This window comes from Pelecanus crispus, chromosome Z (genome assembly GCF_030463565.1).
Source record: "Pelecanus crispus isolate bPelCri1 chromosome Z, bPelCri1.pri, whole genome shotgun sequence".
Lineage (NCBI taxonomy): Eukaryota > Metazoa > Chordata > Aves > Pelecaniformes > Pelecanidae > Pelecanus > Pelecanus crispus.
Genome location: NC_134676.1, coordinates 35,974,141 through 35,997,609, shown reverse-complemented (window position 1 = coordinate 35,997,609; position 23,469 = coordinate 35,974,141). Strand labels below are relative to the sequence as shown.

At 40.3% G+C, this 23,469-nt stretch overlaps 1 protein-coding gene across 1 annotated transcript in view; it reads left to right on the top strand.

Annotated features, from left to right (window-relative positions):
- Nucleotides 1–784: 784 nt before the first annotated feature.
- Nucleotides 785–23,469, top strand: part of MPDZ (multiple PDZ domain crumbs cell polarity complex component) — a 91,569-nt gene continuing 68,884 nt past the window's right edge. Inside the window, exons 1-8 of the mRNA XM_075726462.1 lie at nucleotides 785–800; nucleotides 1,396–1,562; nucleotides 11,753–11,974; nucleotides 12,924–13,063; nucleotides 15,096–15,309; nucleotides 17,237–17,365; nucleotides 18,600–18,803; nucleotides 21,780–21,894. Of these exons, the coding sequence (XP_075582577.1) occupies nucleotides 785–800; nucleotides 1,396–1,562; nucleotides 11,753–11,974; nucleotides 12,924–13,063; nucleotides 15,096–15,309; nucleotides 17,237–17,365; nucleotides 18,600–18,803; nucleotides 21,780–21,894 (1,207 nt within the window). The remainder of the gene's footprint in view (nucleotides 801–1,395; nucleotides 1,563–11,752; nucleotides 11,975–12,923; nucleotides 13,064–15,095; nucleotides 15,310–17,236; nucleotides 17,366–18,599; nucleotides 18,804–21,779; nucleotides 21,895–23,469) is intronic.

The window sequence follows — 23,469 nt, the reverse complement described above, 5'->3', positions numbered from 1 at the left end:
TATTCTGTCACTACAAATTTCTAAACAATTGCAGACACACTGTTGGGAAAAAAAAAAAAAACAAACCAACCCCCAAAAAGCAGGGGAAAAAAAAAAACCCAAGCAATTTCAGAATTTCTTCCTCCCAGTGTAGAATTTCCTGCCTGGAAACCCACACTGGGGGGTCACGGACCCACAGCCGTCATCCAGATGGGTGTTAATAGCAGAGGCTGTAGTGTGAGAGTCTGTGTAGCATGAAGACTTTGTGACTTATGTGACTTTTCTTTTTAAAAGGTGACTTCTAAAAATGTGCTGTGGCTCATGCACCTGAAATTGTCAACATAGAACTTGCAAACTGATCCCGCAGGGAATGTTTTTTATGAATCACTGAAAAGGAAAGCAATGAAACTGTGTGAAGTATCAGTGACAGCTATGATTCATAGCTTCTGATTAAAGCAATGCAGGGCATGTTGTGTAACAGTATGCAGACAGCAGCTTTGATATGGAAATGTAAAAGTATTACAAAGTATATTCCTAAAAGCAGTTTTCAGGCAGGTTTGAGCTCCAGAGTGACTCAGAATATGGTCACCTCTGAGGTTATTTTAATTATCTGTGGAGATACGTTTTTTGTGGATTGTTATTTTGTGGAGCTGTTTCTTGTTTTCAGAAGTCAGGCTTTTTTCTTCTCCTTCAGAGCTTAGTGCTTCTGTAAATGTGACCCTTTTCCCTTTCTGTTATTTTTCAGGGAAATACTGTATTTGCTGCCTCTTACCATTATTGGAATAGAAGTTGAGAAGCAGAAAACATGTTGGAAACAATTGGTAATATTTTTTTCATTTGTATCACTTTTTTTTGTGGCCAAATCAAGTGTGCACAATAGATTTAGGACATTGGTATGTACTTCTGAGAGAGGTTCTGTAAAAAAAATCTGCTGTGATTAAAAATATATGATGTATTTGGGGTTTTGTATTTTGTATTTGAAAACAAAAGGTGTACCATCATTTGTTCAGTGTATTTAATTTTTAGCCTGTTGTCTTGATTTCATTGTTTCATTCTACTAGAATTAAAAACTTTGTATGAAAAAGACAAATGTTTGCTATTATGGCTATTTTTGTCACTACTTATTTACAGTGCTCTGTAGCCACAGTTCCTGTAACTGAATTTTAATGAGGGCTCTTTCACTTTTGTAACCCAGTTCTTGATGGACAAAAATGTGATTTTCGTTAGCTTCTGTTTTGTGCTCTGCCTTTGACTTCCTGATTCATTAGACATGTTTGGGCTGGGATTTTTGTTCAGGACTGAACCATTCAAGTTGTCTATAGTTTGAACAGTAGAGAGGGATACATTTAAACCTGTTACTTGCTTGTATGTGGCTGTTTCTAAACTGCTACTGACTAAGAATGATTATTGCTACAGATACACATCGGGCCCTCCAGGCCATGGAGCGCTTACAGACAAAACTTCGGGATCGAGGTGACATTGCAAACGAGGAGAAACTGGGCTTGTTAAAATCAGTGCTGCAGAGTCCTCTTTTTAACCAAATTCTCAACCTTCAGACTTCTGTTCAACAACTCAGAGATCAGGTAGGAAAAGCAGCCTCCCAGGCTCAAGAGAAGAATTGCTAAGAACGTGCAAAAATGTGTGTCTCTGCATGTTGAATAGTGAAATCAAATAGCCTACGTTAAATGTCTGATCCAAAGCTTCAGGGAACTGAGAGGGACATACCCATTGACTTTTCTGACCTTTGTTGGGGCCTGTAGTTTGTGTATCGTTTTTTAAGGTATATGCTTGTTACTCTGTGGTGTGCATGGTAAGGAAATGGCGGTACTGGGTGGTGAGTTAACACAAGGCTTTCTGCCTCTGCCCTTCAAAAGGAACATGTTTTCTATGAGGTCTTAGGGTTTTTTTCCTAGGAGCCTTTTATTGCTCTCTTGTGTCTTACCCTGCTAAAATGAGAATGTATGAGGGAAGCTGTGGAATGTTGGCTTCAGAAGGACATGAAGATCTATTTTTTTTTGTATAGGAAAAACAGATAAAAAGAACCAAGAGCTCCTACCGCATTTTTCCTTGCTCAGGGTTTCAAGTAAGACTTTTTTGCATGTCTTTGGTGAGGATGAGAAAAGGGGAAGCAACTTCGCTATATTGACTTGATTATTTACTACTAAAATTTAATTTCCTTGTCAGCAGAATAAGAACTTGAAGAATATAAAAGTAGTTTGGTAAACTGTGTATCTGGCTTTGCAAATAGTTGTTCCTGTTGACTTCTGCAAGATGGGCAGTTCTGTGGCAGGTGTGCAGAAATGCCAAAGTGGGAGGATGCAGCCCCTGCACACTGAGCTTATCATCAGCATGAAGCTGCACCTGGTCTCTGACCGGACTGCAGCTGGTAAAGAGTCTTCATGATCTGGATGCTACTTCAACTGTGTGGCAGAAGAGCACAATCTGTCCCTTTATTGCTTCTTGTGGATCATCTTAATGCTATTTTGCACAGACAAGAAATGTTAGAGTGCTGTCTACAGTGCTATACGTGACCATGTTTTTCAGATTTTGCATGTTTGGTTTTTAGAGACTTGATGACATTGGAGTGATTAAAAAAAATCTAGGAAAAAAAGTTGGTCTGAGGGTTTGTTTGCTCTGCTATTTCAAAAGGAGAATTTAACAGTGACACCCAGAAATTATGTGAATTATGTAGTGGTGACTCTGGGAACATGTAGTGAGAAATTGAAGTGTGCTGGAAGCATTAACGGGAAAAGGCAAATTAAATTTTCACTTCCAGACATTAGCTGTGAAGTAAAGGATGCTTCTCTTCTTAAATAGTCACCTAAGTTAGTAAAATGAAGCAGCTGATACTACAGATGGGTAGTTTCAGATGTGTATTTTTTAAAAGGCAAATAATAATTTTAGAATCATAGAATTGTTTAGGTTGGAAAAGACCTTTAAGAACATCCAGTCCAACCATTAACCTAACATTATCAAGTCCACCATTAAACCAATTAAGTGTAGAGTAGCAATTGCATGTTTCCTGGCTTGGTGATTTATAATGAAAGTAAAAACTAGGAATCATTAAGATTGGAAAGGACCTCTAAGATCAGCAGTCCAATCATCAACCCAACACCACCATGCCTACTAAACCATGTCCCAGAGTGCCACGTCTACCTGTTTTTTGAATGCTTCCAGGGATGGTGACTCCACCACCTCCCTGGGCAGCCTGTTCCAATGCCTGACTATCCTTTCCGTGAAGAAATTTTTCCTAATATCCAACCTAAACCTCCCCTGGCACAGCTTGAGCCCATTTCCTCTCGTCCTATCACTAACTACATGGGAGAAGAGCCCAACACCCATCTCACTACAACCTCCTTTCAGGTAGTTATAGAGAGCGATAAGATCTCCCCTCAGCCTCTTCTACTCCAGACAAAACAATCCCATTTGCCTCAGCCACACCTCATAAGATTTATTCTCCAGACCCTTCACCAGCTTTGTTGCCCTTCTCTGAACACACTCCAGCACCTCAAGGTCTTTCTTGTATTGAGGGGCCCAAAACTGGACACAGTATTCCAGGTGCGGTCTCACCAGTGCCGAGTACAGGGGGACAATCACTTCCCTGCTCCTGCTGGCCACACTATTCCTGATACAAGCCAGGATGCTGTTGGCCTTCTTGGCCACCTGGGCACACTGCTGGCTCATGTTCAGCCGACTGTCAACCAGCACCCCCAGGTCCTTTTCCGCCAGGCAGCTTTCCAGCCACTCTTCCCCAAGCCTGTAGAGTTGCATGGGGTTGTTGTGACCCAAGTGCGGAATCCGGCACTTGGCCTTGTTAAACCTCATGCAATTGACCTCAGCCCATCAATCCAGCCTGTCCAGGTCCCTCTGCAGGGCCATCCTACCCTCCAGCAGATCAACACTCCCACCCAGCTTGGTGTCACCTGCAAACTTACTGAGGGCGCACTCAATCCCTTCATCCAGATCGTTGATAAAGATATAGAACAAGGCTGGCCCCAAAACAGAGCCCTGGGGAACACCACTCGTGACCGGTTGCCAACTGGACTTAACTCCATTCACCGCAACTCTCTGGGCTCGGCTACCCAACCAGTTTTTTACCCAGTGAAGAGTACGCCTGTCCAAGCCATGAGCTGCCAGCTTCCTAAGCAGAATGCTGTGGGAGGCGGTGTCAAAGGCTTTGCTGAAGTCCAGGTAGATGATGTCCACAGCCTTTCCTTCATCCACCAGGCAGGTCACCAGGTCATAGAAGGAGATCAGGTTGGTCAAGCAGAACCTGCCTTTCATTTACCTTCTGCCTTAACCCTGCAGGTTTGTCTGTGCAGTAACTTGAGTAGGCTGCACACGTTGCATGGTACATATCCAGTCTAGTTGACAGGGGAGTTACTTGGATGTGAATTCCCTTCTTGATATGTGTGTATATGAACACTTGCACATGCAAATGTATGTTTCTGGCTATTCTTAGATTTGGGTCAGCTCTTCAGAAGAGCTGTATTTTCTTTATAGAATCATTTCTTCCCTACAGTATAACATGAGATTGTCTGTCTCTGCTTTATTTAATTGTTTATAAAGCATATTGAAACAGGACAAAGAATGCAATAATGAAATAGGCAGTCATGGTAAAAAGAAATGTATTTCTTGGCATTTTCAAAGGCCCAGTTTTGTTCAAGGGCACACTTTAGTTTTCTTTCTGTGGCTGGGAAGGGGCAGTGCTCTTGAAACTTGAACTACAGGTTGGTGGAAAATACAAGGCATGTGAATAGTGACCAGGCTTTTCGGCCAAGCTGTGCCAGACTGAGGAAGGAGGCAAGTTGTTTCCCAAGCACTTGCAGTCAGAGCTGTGTGTTAGACAGGATGGCAAGTTGTGCTGAGCTGTGCAGTGTCTAGATGTTGCAATCTCTACCCACCCAAGACTAAGATGGCTAAATATTCTTGATATTTCATGATGAGCTGTACTGAAAGTTGAATGGGAGTCTGTTTCTTAAGGTGAAGTATAAGCGACAGTCTGTTAAACTGGTGTTTTTAATTTGTTTATGAGTTTTTAAAGAGCTACAAGACTACTGCAAAGATCTCGGGAGAATCTTGGCCATCTTTTAGGCAAGTATAGGTTGAACGAGAGGATGGGAGCAGAGAAGCAATAGTGGCAATTTACTTCCTGAGTCAAACTGATGCTTTGCAAGCATCCCAGCAGAAGTAGTTCATTAAGTGAGACCTACTTGTGGGCCTGTAGTGACCTCAATAAATTTGAGGGTAGGACATATTCCTGTCTGGAGGCACTATGTCTGGAAGGCATAGAGATGATAGTTAGAGCCCTGTCGTCTGTTTGTGCAGTGAGCCTGAAAGATGAGCTGGCAGATCTTGTAAACATCTGTCATGTTTTCCTAGCAAAAAAATAGGATGCAAATGTCCAGTTTTAGCAGACATATTCCTTGCATTCCAGTGAGAGTTACTACCATTTTTATGGTCTAAAACAGTAGACTTCCTTTTCTTCTTTTTCCTACAGATAAGTGATCTTTTAAGCACCAAAAGAAGATTTAAAAAAGTGTGTGTTTCTGCATGCATGGAGATGTTCAAGATTTGCTCTCCCATTTCCTTAAAGCTTCTGCGTGTTAATTGGAAATTGATCACCTTCAGTGTTGGTGTGCGCTTAACAAGAGCCTCTTGAGCTTACATTCATGTTACATGCAGTGGTTTGGACTGGGTGGTATGTTGCTTCATCTGGATGTTGGTGGGGCATGATGCTAAAGTCAGCAAATCTGATGCTTTGGTGCTTATTGGTAGGTGCTTTAAAGTTTGGTGGTTTTCTTTTTCTTAAACAAGCAGGCAGGATTTTTTTGCACTGCAAATCTGTCATTGTGAACTTAAGAACTGGAGCGGGAGAAGTCTAGGGACAGCAAAGGGGTGGTTTTTTGAGAATTACTGTCCTGACTTCTCTAGTCACTTGAGTTGAGGAGTGCTGAAGTAACCATTTTTTTTCCTGCCTCTTTGTATCCTTATTCTTCAGTAAATGCTTGTTTTCTCAGGCTAAAGAGCAGTCTTGTTTGAAGATAAGGGCGTGACAGAAAAGAGAAATAGAGGTCGTGATGTTTTGAACTTTTCAATAATATTTTCTTTTCTGTATAAAATATTTTAAAGGAAATACTCAGACCATGCTGACAGTCTTCTCCCGTTCCTCTTCCTTTCCTTTTTGCCTCTCCCTTGTCCACCTCCTGGTCCTGCCTCTACTCCACTCAGGGCTCTGCCAGGAAAAAATGCCTTTCCCTTGGCTGGGCTGCATTCCTCAGATTTTTTTTGCTTGTGAGTTTGACCATAGTTTTTTATTCACCGTGCAGTAGTGGAGAGGAGTCCCCCTGCAGCGCAGCACGTACTGGATTGCATGGGATAGCTGGGTGTCAGCACTAGAGCAGATTTAGGGAAGAAGTGGAGAAACTGTGTCTTTTCATATTGCCTGTGAACACTCACTTAACTCTGTGGTTTGCACAATTAGAGGAGACCTTTAGCTCTTATCCTGAACCTCTTTCTGCAACAACGCCGTTTGCTCTGTGTTTTGAAACGCTAATCTGGGATCTGCTTCACCCGCCCCGAGGACAGAGACATAAAGGAGCAGCCAGCACGGTGGTGCTGGAGCAGTGCTGGAGCCTGGGGACTTTCACTGTGGCACAGGCAGGGTGCCTGTGGGAAGTGCCTGGCAGGGCAGGGTGCCCAGCAGTGCTGTCCTTACTGCCACCTCCCTGCAGGGCTTGCATGGCAGCTGGCTTGTGCTTCGTTGCTTCTGGCAAGGTCACTGTTGCAGCCAACCTTTTTGCTACTCTAGACACTTGCAGTCAGCTGAAGTACTGCCCTGTGCTTCTTGGGGTCTCCAGGGGTTGTGGCTCAATGGCTGGAGTGCAGAAACACCGAGATTTTGTTCTTGTCCAAGTTGAGACCTAGCAATGCTGATTACATTGCTTTAAATGTTGATATACCGCAGACATGGCTTGGGTAGCTCCTCTTTTGTTAAAAAAATATTTTGAGTGGCTGCATGTAAGCACTATTTGATTGCATTTAGTGTCTATCTGCGCGACTGAAACATAGTTTTATCATACTCAGTGGTATTTGTGAATTTTTTCTTTGTCTTGCCAAATTATGTTCACATTGCAGATGTTACATACAGTAAGGAGAAAGCCAATCAAGGAAAATTAGCATAAGCCAAATTATAAAACAAAGCAATATTCTTTCATACGGTACTTAGACAGTCACAGTGCTATAAAGCTACCTCTTGATGGGATTATGGTGATTTTATTACTGCAAAGTAGTGCAATTTATATGTTATGAAAAATATTTCATGCAACCACAGGAGTGTCGTCTTTCTAAGATTTCCACTTGTGGTTTATTGCTCCCCCTGGAATGACCTATACTTCTGTGGTTAGCAAGAACATACACCAGTTCTTCTCAACTTTTACATACTATAAGCCTGTATTTTGGGAGAGGGGGGACAGGGAAGAGAGTGGTCGTTATGTTTCAGGTTGTAATTTGTCTGGGGATTCTGAACTTCGACCTTTAGGATCATTATAAATGTCATTATAAAACAGAAATGTTTTTAAAGTGTAAGTGTGTGTGTGTGTGTGTTTCGGGAGAGGAGACATTCTGAAGTCTAAGTTTTTTGCACACACACAAAACTTTATTCTGTTAATATTTTGACACTTTTTTCTTAGAGTTTTGGTTTTTTTCTTGGAGTTTCACATGTCAGAGGCCACTTTATGTGAAGCAGGCTTCCGGTGTTAAGCACATCCTCCATTGAATGTGTAGCTGTATTTGTTGTTGCTATGAATTACTATTGAAGAGGTGGTGTTTGATACTGTGCTGTAGCTGTGCTGTAATCACAGTTGTACTGAAGATTTCAGGTGAAGCTTTTTAAAGTTCTAGTTAAACTGGTGTGGATTGGAGCATTATTTTTGCCTTTTCCTGCTATATATAGTATTCAGCACTTCTTTTCAGTGGCATTTCAACCATCAGGTGAATAAAAAACATCCAGTGGTTTCAGAATAGTGGAGTTAATAATTAGTTACGGAAAATGTCATAGAAAAACATGAACAACTTCCATCTTCTGGTTTGGAAGGCAGAAGGAGTGGGAGAGGTCAGTCACTTCCTATATGTTTGCAGTTATGTCCCAGCTCTTAAAAGTACACAGCAGGGATGAAGTGGCAGACTGAGAAGGTGGGCACTATAGTGCCAGTTTGAACAGGATTTGGTCTGTGAAAACATTTAAGTGTAAAACTAAAATACGAATCGTCCTGGTGCTGCTTCTGTTTTAGCATGGGGATGTGTGAGTTTTCTACCAGAGAGAAAAACATAAATCCTGAAGGAGACTGTCATATCTTAAGTGAAGAACTCCTTCAAACTTACCTAGAGAAGAAAATGGTGATACTAGGCACATGTTCAGGTGGAAGTTAACATGCCTGTCATGGCTAGTCTGCTGTTTGAACATCACAAACAGTGAAATTAGCTGCCTAAAGCAATCCTCTGTTAAGCGGCACTAGCAGGACATATATAGACCACAGTGCAGGATGGGCATAGAGGTCCTCGCCATACTGAAGGTTGTGCTGTATGGGATGTTGAGTGGTACAAGAAGCATTTTAGTTCACAGAAGGTATATAATACAATTCATCGTAAGGGCAATGTGTCATACTCAGTAACCTTTTATTTTTTATGTGTAGCTCCATTTCTTTTTCTTTGCTGCTTGTGCATACGGGGAAATGTTTTATTGTATATTAAAGAAAAACAGTATCATGATGTAAACACCATTTGTATCATTTGTACTATTCTAAAAATGTCATATCTTCAGGTTACTGTGGCTTGCTTGATCTACTTTTTGTGCATTGCATGATTTTCCCAGTGTTGCATGATTTTTCCAGTGTTCCCTACGCATTTCTGTGTAAAGGAATGCTCTAGATATAGGAAAGACATTGACTTTTTATCCAGAGAGGTTTCAGACTGGGATTGTCTCCATGTTAGCAGTCTGCACACCATGTGGTAACATGGAAAAAACTAGGTGAAATTCATGAAGGAAGACAGAAGGGAAATAGACAGTGGGGTGGGCACAGCAGTGGTTCCTCAGCTACAGTCAATTTCTGTGCCTTAAAATTCTGTTTCTGTCCTTTTTTGCTGGCATGGCTCTTTCTTTGTAAAGCAGAAGGTATTCTAGCTTTCTGTATATAGTCTCAAATTTTGCTCTTAGGATTATTGTAGGATTTTCCTTCCTTTCCCTTTTTTTAGAAGATGACTGCACACTCCATTCAAAGTGGGGAATTCATGCACAGTTGTCTTTTATAGGACTATCAGTAATACCAGTGACCCTTTCCCTTCTGCCATCCTGAAGGATGAAACCTCAGGAAGCTCCTGCTGCTTTAAAAGGGTCCCAAGACAAGGGTAATGCTGTGCTTAGCATGGTGCTAAATGAAATTGAAGGCATTTCATGTATTTTTCTCGAGGTGTAATTGTGTTGACTGGAGTCATTACCACTCTCAGCTGCTGAGCCTTGCCTACTTAGTTTGAGGTTACCACTCCAAAGGCTGCACTGAAAAGGTTATATGAGCTCTCACTAATCTACATTGGGCAAAATCAGTAGGTTTTGCTCATAATATGCTGTTGCTTGTTTAGGCTAACCTTGCTGGCTTTGCGTGAACAGGTGATGAGTTCTCTAGTGACTCCTTTCACCAAGCAAGTTCTGAGGATGGTAATCTTCAGTAGGAAGGGCAGTTCAGTGCAATGTTTTACAATGAGAACTGCAATTTAGAAAATGAATGTATATCCAAGACTTCCTAACATTTGTTGTATCAGACCCATATACCATGGCCTTTGAGTGCAAATGAGAAGTAGTTTGTGTTTGCGTCTCATATACTCTTAGGCTGCTTTATCTTGCTATGGAAATGTGAAAATGTTTTTAAATAGAAGCAGTGCAAGACTGGCTAATTGCAGTGGTGTTAGATACTCTTACAAATAATAATTTGACCCATGACTATTCTTTGTGGGAAGGAGCATGACAGCAGGATGTATAAGAAGGTTTGAAAGTGGGGGAGAACAAGAAATGAAGCACATTAACTGACCAAGGTCAGTGATACACATTTATACATTGAAATGGGTGACATTGGGAAGGTGGAAAGTGAATTAACCTATTATATGGACTCATGCAAATAAGAAACACAGTATGGCATAGACTCTGTTAGTTTCAAATCCATGCATATAATGTAAGGGGAAATCTTGCGTTCACAGAAGGGCAGAATTTGATTATGTCTCTGGGTGTTGTTACAGGTAGTGAACTGTGAAACAAGACTTATCTACCTGTGCCTTACAGGCTTGCTGAAATGACTGTATGTGATTAAAGAAGGTGCTTGTGTACACTTTTTAAGTGTTATGATTTGTTTGAAACATAACCCAAGTGATTCCTTACAAATATGGACAACAGAACATAATCACTTTGTGATGGAAATCACTGAGTTCCAAACATCCTGGTTTTCCTCTTTCCAGTTTTTTTTTTATGGCAGAGCAGGCTAAATGCTGTTGAGGACTTTTCTTTCCAGTACTGTTTTGTGGTATTTTTTCTGTAACTTGAGGGTCTTCCCAGGCACATGAGGTGTTCAACAGATGATGTTTGTTCTACTGCATTTTCCTAAAGCACCCAAATGAGAAAGAATTGTGTGATTGAGAACAATACTGACCTTTTAATGACTGGACTATTGGGAGAATGATATGATAAGCGTAATGGAAGTAGCATGCTTAAACAGTTGAGACTGGTGCAATAGATATTTTAGAATACATTTACAGTTTTGAAATTTTTTGTTGATACTTGAAGTTTAAAGATAAGGCTTGAAGGAAGGATAATCCCAGTCTTCTGTACTGTGGTGCAGAATGCTGGAAAATTTGCACTGTAAAACTATGAAAAGTATTTGAGGCTGCAATATTGTGGTCCTAAATTGTGGTTAGCATGCCAGGCAAGTATGAAACAGATCAATGTGGAGTAAAACAGTGCCTGTTGACAGTCAACAGGCAAGTGGGACAACAGCCAAATGAACGCTTCTGCTTCACCTGAGCATTATACTACCAGCAGCCATTCATTGGATTGGTTGGCAGAGACCTGCTTGAAAATAGGTAATTTACTGTGGCTGGGCAAAGCAGAGAATTTTCTTATGAGAAGTGTGTTGTCAAGGCTGTGTGTGTAGAGGTACAACACTTTTTCAGATCAGCCTGGTGATTTTAAACTTGTTCAGTTCGTTAATTCTGTATTTAATTCTAGCTCATGTAGAGAGTCACATTGGCATCTGTAGTGCATAGTGATGCAGAAACCCTGACCAGCGAAATTTGTTCCCTACATAGCTGGTGAGGTTTCTTTCTTTTTTCATCAAAATACACGTACTTTTATTTTCTTGTAAAATAATTGATAAATTTGTTTTTAAAAATACTTGTACTGTAGAAAAAGCTTGTTCATACTTGTTTACCTCTACGATTGTGTTGGAGTACTTCCAAGCTGCTATACTGGTACAAACAAAAGAATTTTAGGCAGAGCATGGAAAATAATTCCAGATTATTTTCATCAATTTCTTTCATGTTTTATACTTACAATTAACAACTTTACATTGATTATAAATGTTTAAGATAATTGTTCTTTTTAAAATGTCTTTTTAAAATTGTGAATCGGGATTTCAAATATTTTTAACAAGCAATTGGCCTGTGATGCCCTTGGATAAGGAGGAGGTTTCTGCTGTTTCTGTAAACCTGTCTTGCCATCAATCTTTTACAGGTAAATATTACACCTTCCATACATTCCACTGGTGAATTCCCCCAGCTTCTCCATCATGGTGTGAATGTGGGGTCCTTGCCACATAATGAGTCATACTTGTTGGCTCAGCAGAATGGCAGCCCAGCTAATGTGCTAGAAGCATCGATGAGATCCCTTACTCCTCAGATTAATGGGAAGTCCTCTAGTGATGACTTTGAGCAGCTGATCAGAAGTATGTCCCAGGTAAGCATGTCATCTGTTAATCACAAAATGTGGATCACTGATTATCTGGAAGATTAAAATACATGTGTGTTTATTTAAAAGCAGTTGAGTTATTAAGCAAACCAGAGTTCACTTGCTATATGAAACAAAAATAACGTTTTAATTTGAGGAACAACTGGTAAATGAGAGAACAGTTGGAGAAGTAGCCTTGACATTGTCACCACTGAGTTACTGTCCTTAGCTGGGCAGTGTGCCTCTCACAGATCAGCATGCCATTATTTTTCCGTGCTCATTGTAGGACTGCTGCTCTGTGCATGAGGGAGATGCTTTGTCAGAGCATGCTTTTGTATGCATAACTAATGAAAGCTAGTTCTGTGACTTGCTTGGAAATACGATGGAAAATTCCTTTTTGGCCTTGTTACCTGTTGTTCTGTAATCTTGCTGCTTTCCTGTGGTAGGCAGAAATGGTGTACAAGTTCCTTCAGTGGCTGGAGCTGAGAATGGCCAGGCATATATTGTAGCTTTTTTCTAATTAACCTGTAATAGAGCCAGATCAGGGAAGTCTCCTGCTGTTATCTTGGAGCCTTTTGCACGGTCCTACTTTTTCCCTCTGTCTGAAATTTGTCTTCCTTTTCTAGTTCCACTTCAGAGTTGTACCCTCTAAAATTTTATAGACAAATACATCCTAGTTTAGTCACTATTAAGCCTAAACTCTGTATATTTAGCTGCTGTTTCCTGATTTCCTCTTCTGGGCTGTAATAATCTTTATTTGTCAAATCTTTGTCACCTTTCTGTATGATAGAGAGAAATTGGAACCAAACAACTATGTTTCAGTTATTAGCTAGTGTAGCCTTGTCCTGCTGTAGCTGTTGAATTAGAAACTCATTTCCAAGTTGTTTACCACTTTCATTAATGCTACTTTTCAACATTTTTAACATTTGAACCCTTTTTTTTTTCTTCTACTGAACAGGGTCGTCTTGTTGAGACCATTGAGCTCATTAAACCTTTAAGTGGTGGTCTGGGCTTCAGTGTAGTGGGACTCAAGAGTGAAAACAGGGGAGAGCTAGGAATATTTGTGCAAGAAATCCAGGAGGGAAGTGTGGCACATAGGTAAGATTACTACTGGAATATTATACTGTACGAAGTATTAACATGACACTGCAATTTAGTTGTGTTATGCTCTTCTTTTTGTGGTACAAGGGCATATATTCTCTCATATTCTAAGCTATACATCATAGCAGATTTAAAATTACTTACCACTACAATTCATGTAATGTTGGAACAGGGCAGCGTGTGATCTGTTCTGAATTTCTAGAAACTACAGATGTAGTTTCTCTGTGGTTTGTTTTATAATATCTCCTTTCCGACAGAGAAAAAAGGGAGGTTACTGTTATGGTTTTTAAAGCTGAAATACAGATTTTGCCATCCTTGAATGCACTGAAAAACAATTTGGTGAAAAAAAATCGTTTGTAACTAGTGGGGTTGGTTGTTAGGTAGGGTCCCACTGAGCAGCCGTGAAACCCAGCTTTTGAGTCAAGCAAGGCTTGACCTAAAGTTCTTGGACTCTTAAAAAGACATATTCAACTGATGTTACCGGAAACTCAGCAATAATAGTGCCTTGCTGAAAGTATGCTTTAGACTTTAATCCTGATTCCTGATTGTTGAGAGAAATGGGTTTCCGCTGTAAGAACAGCCTGAGGGAGCAAACTCAGTGGTGAATGACACCAGCACTGTTTCACTGCAGACTGGTGGGGGGTATCACTGTGTATGGATTTGCTGATGAGGGTCTTGGCCAGAGCTGCTTCACGGTCGACTCTGTATGTTGTGTGGGGTGGCTGAGTCATCTCAGTACTATTTCTCGCTGTGCTGTAGGGAAAAATTTTCTGATTATTTGTGGTCTGAACACTGTCCTTTTAACAGAGGGCAGAGCATAGCCTACCAGGTTAATTCAGTTACGAAAAGTGGCATGCTCTATGTCATTACAATATTTTTTAATCTGCCTAAATTCCACTTACCTTTTTTTTTTTTCCTTCCCCTTCAAGAGGTCTTTGCTTTTACTTCTCTTATTCCATGGAGCTGAGACCTATCTTTACTGAATCAGGCCCTGCCCAATTCACTGCTGAGAAGAGAAGTGTTTAACGACTGTTACAGAGCTCGTAAATCACAAAGGCCCTGGCAGTAATAAGTCTTTGAGAACACTCTGAAAAAAAGTTGAGATTCAGAAGTGAAATATTATGGGTTGAAACTAAATAGTGTTTTTCCTGAATGCTGTTGAGTACCTTGGCTTCTACACTGTAGGTGCTCATGAAAGCTGGTGTAATGGGGATCCTTGTTTTCGTTGTTGCCCTTTGTTTTCAAAGCATTGCCACTTCAGAATGTCGAAGACAAGACTTCAGAGTTTTTGCTGGTTTGTTGCAGAAGCAATAGAAGCGGTGGAGGAGGCAGGGGGTAACTTACCTGTGTAGGCTTCAGACACTTCCTTTGCAGTAGGTCTGGGGAAGGGCTCAGTATGTAATTTTACAGTAGTGCTTCTTTTGTCAGAAAGTGAAGAGTTACTTTTTAATTTGTAGAGGGCTTTTTTTTTCCCCTCTCATTTAAAAGGGATCTGTTTTATCATTTTCTGTTTCTTTCTCTGCCTCCCCTTCTCTTCCCACCGCCCCCACCCTTGGTTTTGTGCAAAACAAAATCTGTTCCTGTAACATCTTGATGGAAGTGCGTTCCACTCCATGGTTTGATGAATATTCAGAATAGGCGCACTGAACAAAGTGGAGCACTTGGTCTGTTAAGCAAAAGGCTCAAAGTCAAGAATGAGCATAAGTTCCCAGGCTATGGTTGGGAGCGACTGAGATCTAATATGCTTAGTCTCGCATGGGGGTACAAGGAGAAGAAAGCTAGCTAGGGGGTAGTAGCCAGGGGAGAGTGGCAGTGGGATTAGCTTCAAAGGAAGCGATCACCAGGGTGCTGCATCAGCTCCTTTCAGCAAAACTGCAGGGAGAGATTAAAAAGCAGGGGAAATAGAGAACAGGTTATTAAAAATACTGGAAAATTGTCAAAATATTGTCATTTCTGTGGCAACACTTCTTTGGTTTTTCTTGTTTGTTTATTTTGTCATCCCCCTTCCCTGTTTACACATACGTGACAGAGATGGAAAGCTGAAGGAAGCAGATCAAATCCTTGCTATTAACGGACAAGCCCTTGATCAGACAATTACACATCAACAGGCTATCAGCATCCTACAGAAAGCAAAAGATAATGTCCAGCTAGTTGTGGCCAGGGGCACTTTCCCTCAGCTCATCAGTCCTGTAGTTTCCCGGTCTCCATCTGCTGCTAGCACAGTTTCAGCCCATTCCAACCCGGTGAGTATACCCCAAACATCTGTGTATTCAGTTCTGGGCATGTATTCACTGCATCTAGTATTTTGAGCCTTTTTTTTTTTGTAACTTGTACGTACGTTTCCTTCACGCTTCTTGAGGTTTTTCTTCTATTTATCCTTGTTGTACATTTCCCATGCAAGGAGTAGAAAATATTCAGGCTTGCTGGGAGGGATCTTGATCTTGGACGTATTTTTTCTTCCCATCTGCCAAATTCTCTGTATCCACCACTGCAAATACAGCACATTTAGCTTACTTTATGAAGCTTTATTTTGAGGTAGCAGTAAACAGAATCTTTTTTTCTCTTTGCCTTCTGCTTGGGCAAACAGAAGTTTTTGAGGCATTGCAATCTGATCTGCACAACCAGCCAGATGGGTGCTTCTCTGTTTGTTTCTGTTGTCTATTAGCAGTGAGGGTCAAGTAAAGCAACAACAGAGAGCCATCAAAATGCCATGTGTAGGGACATACTTTAGGACCCCCCAAAACCAGCTCTGCTACATTTTGTTTCTTTTTAAAGCTTTTGCACATCTGGGTATAGAGAACATAGCTCAGAAATACAGTGATACTGGCTGTGCTTTCTCTTCCTGGTATCTTACTCATGTAATGGCTTGTCCTAGGATGAAATGGCCTATCTTCGGTTTGTAGGTTTTGCTCTTCAGTTATCTGTGGCCCTTCTTTAAGGGAGTCGATAATCAGAAGTATATGGAGCAATCAGTCTGGAAAAAGCAGCTATTGTAGTGGTTATTTTAATCATTAGCATAAAACCTTTAGTGAAGAAATTTCAGAATTACTCTTTTCTTCTGTGTGCAGGAGTAAAGCTGATTGGCCTAACTTTTCCTGTCAGCACACAGGAGAGGCCTGCCCTCTTCCAATATTCCTGTGACACACTTTTTTCTCTATGTGATTGCTTCCCTTGTTTGAAAAAATGTTCCTTTCAAACCTGCCATAGCTCTTTCTGGTTTTTTATGCATGCCTTTCCCAGTCCTTGCGTTCCCTTCACTTTCAAATGCTGGGGGAAAGTAGCTTATCTGGAGCCGTTCTTTTTCCTTCAGGCTTTGCTTGAACATTTGTGGTTTATGTTAAGACTGCGGATTCCCACACAGGTACTACAGGGCTTTGAATTTGCAGTACCTTGATTATTCCAAAATAGCTGCTTATTTTCCAAACCCTACCGGGTGGAGCACCAGTTGCGGTTTTAAATTTCAGATGAGTTTACAGTGTGGTTTGTTCTTCAGGAGAAACAATACCAGGAGCTTCCAGTCGTCCCTTCAGTACTGCCCCACGCGAGTGAGCTAGCATTTGTGTTTCTTTCAGAGCAGTTTTGCTGCTGTCAGAACATGAAGCCTGCCATCAGAGCTACTTCATTCCAGTGCTGTTGACAGCAGAAGACCTAGAAATCTTTGTTCATCACACAGGGGGCAATTCTGCTAATGCCTACCTCACAATACCTGGTGCTGCTTTCAACCTTAACCTTTGAATTGGGTTTATGCTTTCTCCCATGCTTTATTATAATGGCCGATGTGAACATGCACTTACCTGAAGATTTTAATTTCCAATCCTGTGAGATTTCATCGCAGCAGTATTTTTCTCACTGACTCCAATGCACCATGGAGGTGGGCAGTCCTAGGTTGCTGCTTAAATTCATTCAGCAAGTTCTTGAAAGGCCTGACCCACTACCCAGCTTTGGTTTGTACCGAAGAAATTCCAGCTGTTGTGGAATGAGCAAATTATTGCTTAAATATTATGTGATCTTATACCTAATAGTAATTGTTAGAAAGGTCCCATGTTTCCACCTTCCTCCCACCTTCCTTTATTTAAAAACATACCCAAGAAATAAGAGAAAATATTTTGCAAGTTTTAATATGTATGTCCTTGTTTTAATAATTTGCAAGCTTATATTTATTCCTTTTAGGTTCACTGGCAGCATGTGGAGACCATTGAGTTGGTGAACGATGGCTCAGGTCTGGGATTTGGGATAGTGGGAGGGAAGTCAACTGGAGTGATTGTTAAAACCATCCTCCCAGGAGGGGTGGCTGATCAGGTAAATTCAACCTACCCTTCTGTTTACCATTCAGTAAGGTGTGAAGTTACTCTTTACTTTTATAATCGTACTAAGTAGTGGTAGCTTTTTTCCTTATAAGTGTAAAAGAGAGTGAGTGGCGGAATTTATCCTCAGTAAAGGTGTCTTTAGTGCAGGGGATCTGTGCATTTGAATGTAACAGCTGGATTAGGCTCTAAATCACATTTTCAAACCTGTTAATGTTATACCTGTTTCGTGCAGATACATTCAGACTTCTGATTCTTTCATGAATATACTGGTTGTAATCCAGGGGTGGGGGGGACACCAGACGCTTGCTTGCTCCGGCCGGGCAGCTAAGAAGAGCATCTGCTTCTCTCCGCCAGGCTTGCTGAAGCTTGGAGCGGACATGTGGCTTCGTGCGTCTGCTTCAGGACACGGGCTCTGCTCCTGCCTGAAGGGCTCATGAGAATTGAACTTGGTGATCACAGCCTGTTTCAAGCTTGTCCGTTGGACAAGTATCTAGGACAGCGTTAATGATGACCAAGGGTTCAGTAGGCACAGAGACTGGTCAGTCTTCCAACCACAGAAATGGCTGCATAACTGGGCATGGATAACAGGGCCTGGAGATGCATGGACAGGATTTACTGCCACACTCTTTCCCTGAGCAGATAGATGGGTTCCTTTTACAGAGCTGTCTCTTTAATACTTTTCGTATGGACTAAATTTATGTGAAGCTTTTTTATTGGTTACAGGTAAATCATTAGGAGAGTAAACCAGTGTAAAGCAGCATAAATAACTGGATCACAGTAAGGGAGAAATGTATTCTGTTTTGAAGTTACAGTTACTCCTGAGGACCAGTTTTTAAATAGAAGTGTAAAGCTGAATATATGTTTTTATGTTGTCTTTTGGAAGTGTGTTTGGAAATAAAACCAGAAGTTCTCTAATCTACATGTAGTTGTGAAACACCAGTAGGTAGTAACCGTATCTATATGCATTTTTTTCTGTGCTCGGATGACTGACTGCTTGAAAAAGGATGTCCTGGATATTTCTGGGGAGATTACTAGTAAAACTAGTGTGCTATTAGGCAACCTATTTTTCTTCTCCATGTTATTAGGATGTTTACTTGGCACCCAAAAACAAGTCACCTGGTTCATATGTCTGAAAAGCGACTAAAACTATGTGGTGTTTTTCTGATTGTATGGTATATGGGAGAAATGGCAGGTTGTTAATAGATTTTTTTTTTCATCATCTCCAGCATGGGAGATTGTGTAGTGGAGACCACATCTTGAAAATTGGTGATACGGACCTGGCTGGAATGAGCAGTGAGCAGGTAGCACAAGTTCTGAGGCAGTGTGGAAATCGAGTGAAACTGGTAATTGCAAGAGGTCCTATTGAGGAGCCGCCTCCACCAACAGTCCCTCCAGGTACACCAGTACCCATGTCCACACCAGAGAAACAGGTAGGTAACAGTGAATATACTTAACTCATAGCAAACTTTTACTTTGAAATTCCTTTTCTTTTAACTGCTATTTGAATGTCTTTCACGCTTATGTTCTCAAAAGCCAGGATTTTCTTTCCCAGCTTTCTCATCTGGTGGTCTGGGAGAATTTAAATGTTGAGTCCACAATGCAAGGAACTATATGCTTGAAAACTTTTGGGATCAAGGCTTAGGACTTCCATAAGTATGATCTGGATAACTTCTGGTTCTGGGTTGCTAGTGATTGTGCAGTAAGACATTGGGAACCACTGAAGCCAATGCAGTCTTTTCTTCAGACAGAGCAAGGTGTAGCATTTCTCTGTCCACCTGTCCTTTTCCTCTCTAGGAACATTTCTTATTTCCATATCATTGCAGCCATCCATCAGACGGTTCCTCCCTGTGCCAGCCAGCACACAGATGCTGCTTCTTTCCTACATTACCTGGCATTGCTCATTTACTAGACATCTTCCAAAACAAGTCAGCCAGCTGCTACCCTTATTCCCCTGCTGATGATTGTGCTCTTTGTGCTGTTACTCCTCTACAGCCGTCAGCCACTTAAAAAATGGTGTAATCATGTCCTGCCAGCTCCAAACCTCTACAAAATAGGTCATTTGCATGTTTGCAGCAAAGCCTGGTTTCATGGGAGCCAGGAACAGTAGTGTTTTGTCACATACAGGTATGACCGGATACATTTAAATGTGCATACGTGGAGTAAGTGAATGAGAGAAAAAAAAGGTGGTTGTTTTTGAGCCTACAACTAGGTTGAATTTATGCCTTACAAAGAATTTTAATGTTTTACTTTTTCCTGTTCTTTTTCTAGACATTTTGTTCATAATTACAAATTACATTTTAGATGGATCAGTTCAGAAGGAAAAAAGCCTTAACAATTTTTGCACGATTACCATTATTTTGCCTCTGTCCATTGTAGTGGTATCTGTGGAAAACAAACTATATTCATCCCCCCTTTTGTGGCTATAGGGCAGATAAAGTTAATCTTAACATGGAGTCTTCTGAGCATCTATGAGGAGAGACAGACTGATACTTCTGTGTCTCTACAACACTCAGAGGCCTGAAAACCTGGCTGTATTTTAGATAAAGGAATCAATATTTAGCCTGAATGTTATTTATCAGAAAAGCAGCAGTCTCAAAAGAGAAGCTGAATTTGATAATTTCATCTGTGTATATTTCTTCAGTATTTGCCTTTCTGGGGTTGTATGATGCAGTGTTGAAGGCCGTATCTACAGCTGCAGGATGTATGGAGATTTCTAGTACCGAGGAGATAGCTCGAAGCCACTAAGTGGCGAAATTTGACTTTTTTGCTGCCTTTCTCTCCATTTCCATCCTTTTCAATACCTTGTTCCTGGTACATCTCTCCTGGCAGGAGGCAGGCTATTTTTAAACTGCTTCTTCCTGCACCAAATCTTGTTCTTGGAGAGAGGACCCGGTTAATGGTGCTGCAAACCTCATTAATTCGGGTCTGGAGTGAAGATGATGATGGAAACAGCTTTGTTTGTCTATTTCTTCCTGGCAAATACAGGGTGGGTGAAGAGTTTATGATGCTTTTAAAGCTGTTAGTGAGAGCAGAATGGCTTTCCAAAATGGGCACTTCTCATCATGTCCCCTGTAGATGTCTATCTTGTAAAAAATTCATGAGGTTATGGAAATTGGAGCAATTTTTTAGTGGTATTACCTGTGGCCAAAATAATCTTGTATTATCAAGCAGAGAGGTAATTAAAGCAGTAGAAATATATTTTTCTTGTGTTTGATTGCGGTTTTGGGTGGAGTTGTTCAGATAAAGAGCTGAAGTCAGATTCTCTTTTGGCAAGTAGCATCATAACTCTCCTGAAGTCATCTTTTTTTGGCACATGCATACTCATCTAGTCAAACTGGGTTTAGTTAGTATCTGCCTGGTTGCTCTACTGGCAACTTTAAAAAATATTAGCTGCTATTTGTCATGCAGAAGAGACAGAATAAAAAAGGACTATAGCAGGATCTTGATAGATTTGTACTATACTTATGAATTCCCATTTTAAATACCTGCATAGATATTGATGTCCATATAAATACAATGAAATTGAAGGCTTATCTATCTAATCATATACTGATTTATATCAGCTATGGAAGTGGCTAGTAAGTATCTGTTTTAGACAGCTGAAAGGTGAAAAATTTAAAAAAAAAAACTTTTTAAAAGTTAAGTTAATAGGTTGATTCTTTTTTTTTTTTTTAATAAGAAACCTATATTGTTGGAATGGGATTTTAATATGTATTGTACTTTCATTAACAATAAATAAATGAATTCATTACCCCAAGAATTTTTTGTTACTGAAATTCAGAGGGTTGTAGTAGGTGTTAGTGGAGATTGTCATTATTTAACTAGCTGGAAGTATAATTGCTACTTTCCAAAACAGAATTTTTAAGTCTTTCAAAAACAAGAAACATAATTGCCTCAGTAGAAATAGCTTTTATTATGCTTTAAACTTGGCATGCATAGGAAAAAATAGCTATAGTTATTGAACAGGAATTTAAACAAGTAGAATACAAAATATAATTTTGATCTTTTTTTCTTCTTTTAAATAACACATCAGTCTAAACCTGGTTCTGAGAAGGTCCCAGAAGGGCAGCAAGCTCAGGCGTGGTTTGTGTAACTTACTGTACAAGAGGTTCGTTGTTCAATTTGTACAAATTTCACCAGTCATTTTAGTTATCAAATAATGATTTTATAGGTTAGAGGGTAATATCCCAGGGGCAGTGGGATGGGGAGGCCATGACCTGCATTACATTACAGTGAGGAATGCTACCTATGTCTAGTTTCTTTGCTGAATACCAAATAAGAGCAGAAGCAAACTTGGTACTTTCTTTTTACATTTGTGTCTAATTTTACATGTTAATGACATCAAAGAATGTGGTGGATCTTTAAATGAAAAAAAGCTTCCTTTCTAATCACGCTTTTCTCATTAGGTAGATGCTTCTGTTGATAGCTGTGGTGATGGGGAGAAATTCAATGTTGAACTTACTAAGAACAACCAGGGATTAGGAATAACTATTGCTGGTTACATTGGAGACAAAACGTCAGGTAATCATCGATTCCTGCAGTTTACTATACAATCTGTTGCATACTATGGTGTTTGTGCATCGAAGACTTAAGTTTAGTTTTGGTATAGTATCTCTAAGAAAAACCTTGACCATCTAAAATCTTTTTAAAATTTGTAAAGAAAAAGGAATTGTTTTCCTTTTGTGAGAAGAACATTGAGATTAGAAGCAATCAGTTTTATTATAAAATCCCACCTCAGCATTTTTTAATCAATTTTTATATTCAGTCTTGGCTAAAGCTTGTGCTTATATGTTTTTGCAAACCAATTCTAAAATAGATTGAACCATTTTTCTTAGAACTGGCTGGGCTTTTTAAATTACATTTTCATTTTGAAAAGGCTCTTACGAGATAATTCATTAGTATTCTGAGTAGTTTTAGGAGGTGGTGTTATTTCTTAAACAATTCGTGTAGTACTGCTGGCAGATCAAGTGTTCTGTGGCTTCCGGATATAATAAATGTTTGTTGACCTCTGGGCTGTTGCAGCCAATAAATAAGTTAATTTAACTAAATAAATGCAACAGTGTTCATGTACAGTTGTGTATTTTTACTTTGTAATTTCCACTATGTTTTTCAGAAAAATGATCCAGAACTCTGTTAGGCCTCCCTAGGGGGGATTTGGCAAGTGCAATACTACTAGGAAGGGATGGTTGTCGAATGCGTTGTAAAAGTTCCCCAAGAGCTGTTCATTGACTTTTACCCATGTATATATTATTAGAAGAATGTATGGACAGATATATCCCAGGTTATTGTCAGTTTATAGGCATAATTTGTTGGCTTTGAGAAGCTGGACTAAATTTTAACAATCTGTTACATAGGACAGGATGGTCACAGTTTGTAAGTCCGCTCTTTAGCAGCTTCCAGTTGAATCTTTAAATGGCAAATTAAATTGTAGAACACATCATAGATCTGATAGCATATTTTAACTGATTTAGTGTTGGCATATCACCAGTCTTCTATTTTAAATTACTGTGCTGCATGTAACTGCATTAGAAAATATATTTGCCTTAGGAACTAATTGGGCATCTCACTTAATTTGGTGACTTAACACTTCGTTACAGAACAGGTTTGCTGTCAGAGAAGCAGCAATAAAACTACTGGACAGCAAGATCTGCAGCTGAATCTTTCATGAATGACAAGTAGCAGCTTGTCGTGTTACCATACAGCTGTTACAGGATATAAAAACTCTTGGAAGTTAGTAAAAGCAGCCATTTAATTATTCACAAAACCTGGTGTGCTGGTTTTGGCTGGGGTAGACTTCATTTTCTTTTGTAGCTAGTATGAGACTTACTTTGGACTTGTGCTGGAAACAGTGTTGCTAGTACAGGGGTGTTTTCATTATTGTTGAGCAGTGCTTACACAGAGTCGAGGCCTTTTCTGCTTCTCACCCCACCCTCCCAGTGAGCAGGCTGGGGGTGCACAAGAAGCTGGGAGGGGACACAGCCAGGACAGCTGACCCCAGCTGATCAAAGGGATATTCCATACCATATGATGTCATGCTCGGCATATAAAGTTGGGGGGAAGGTTGGCGGGTGGGCGGGGGGGGCTGTTGCTTGGGGA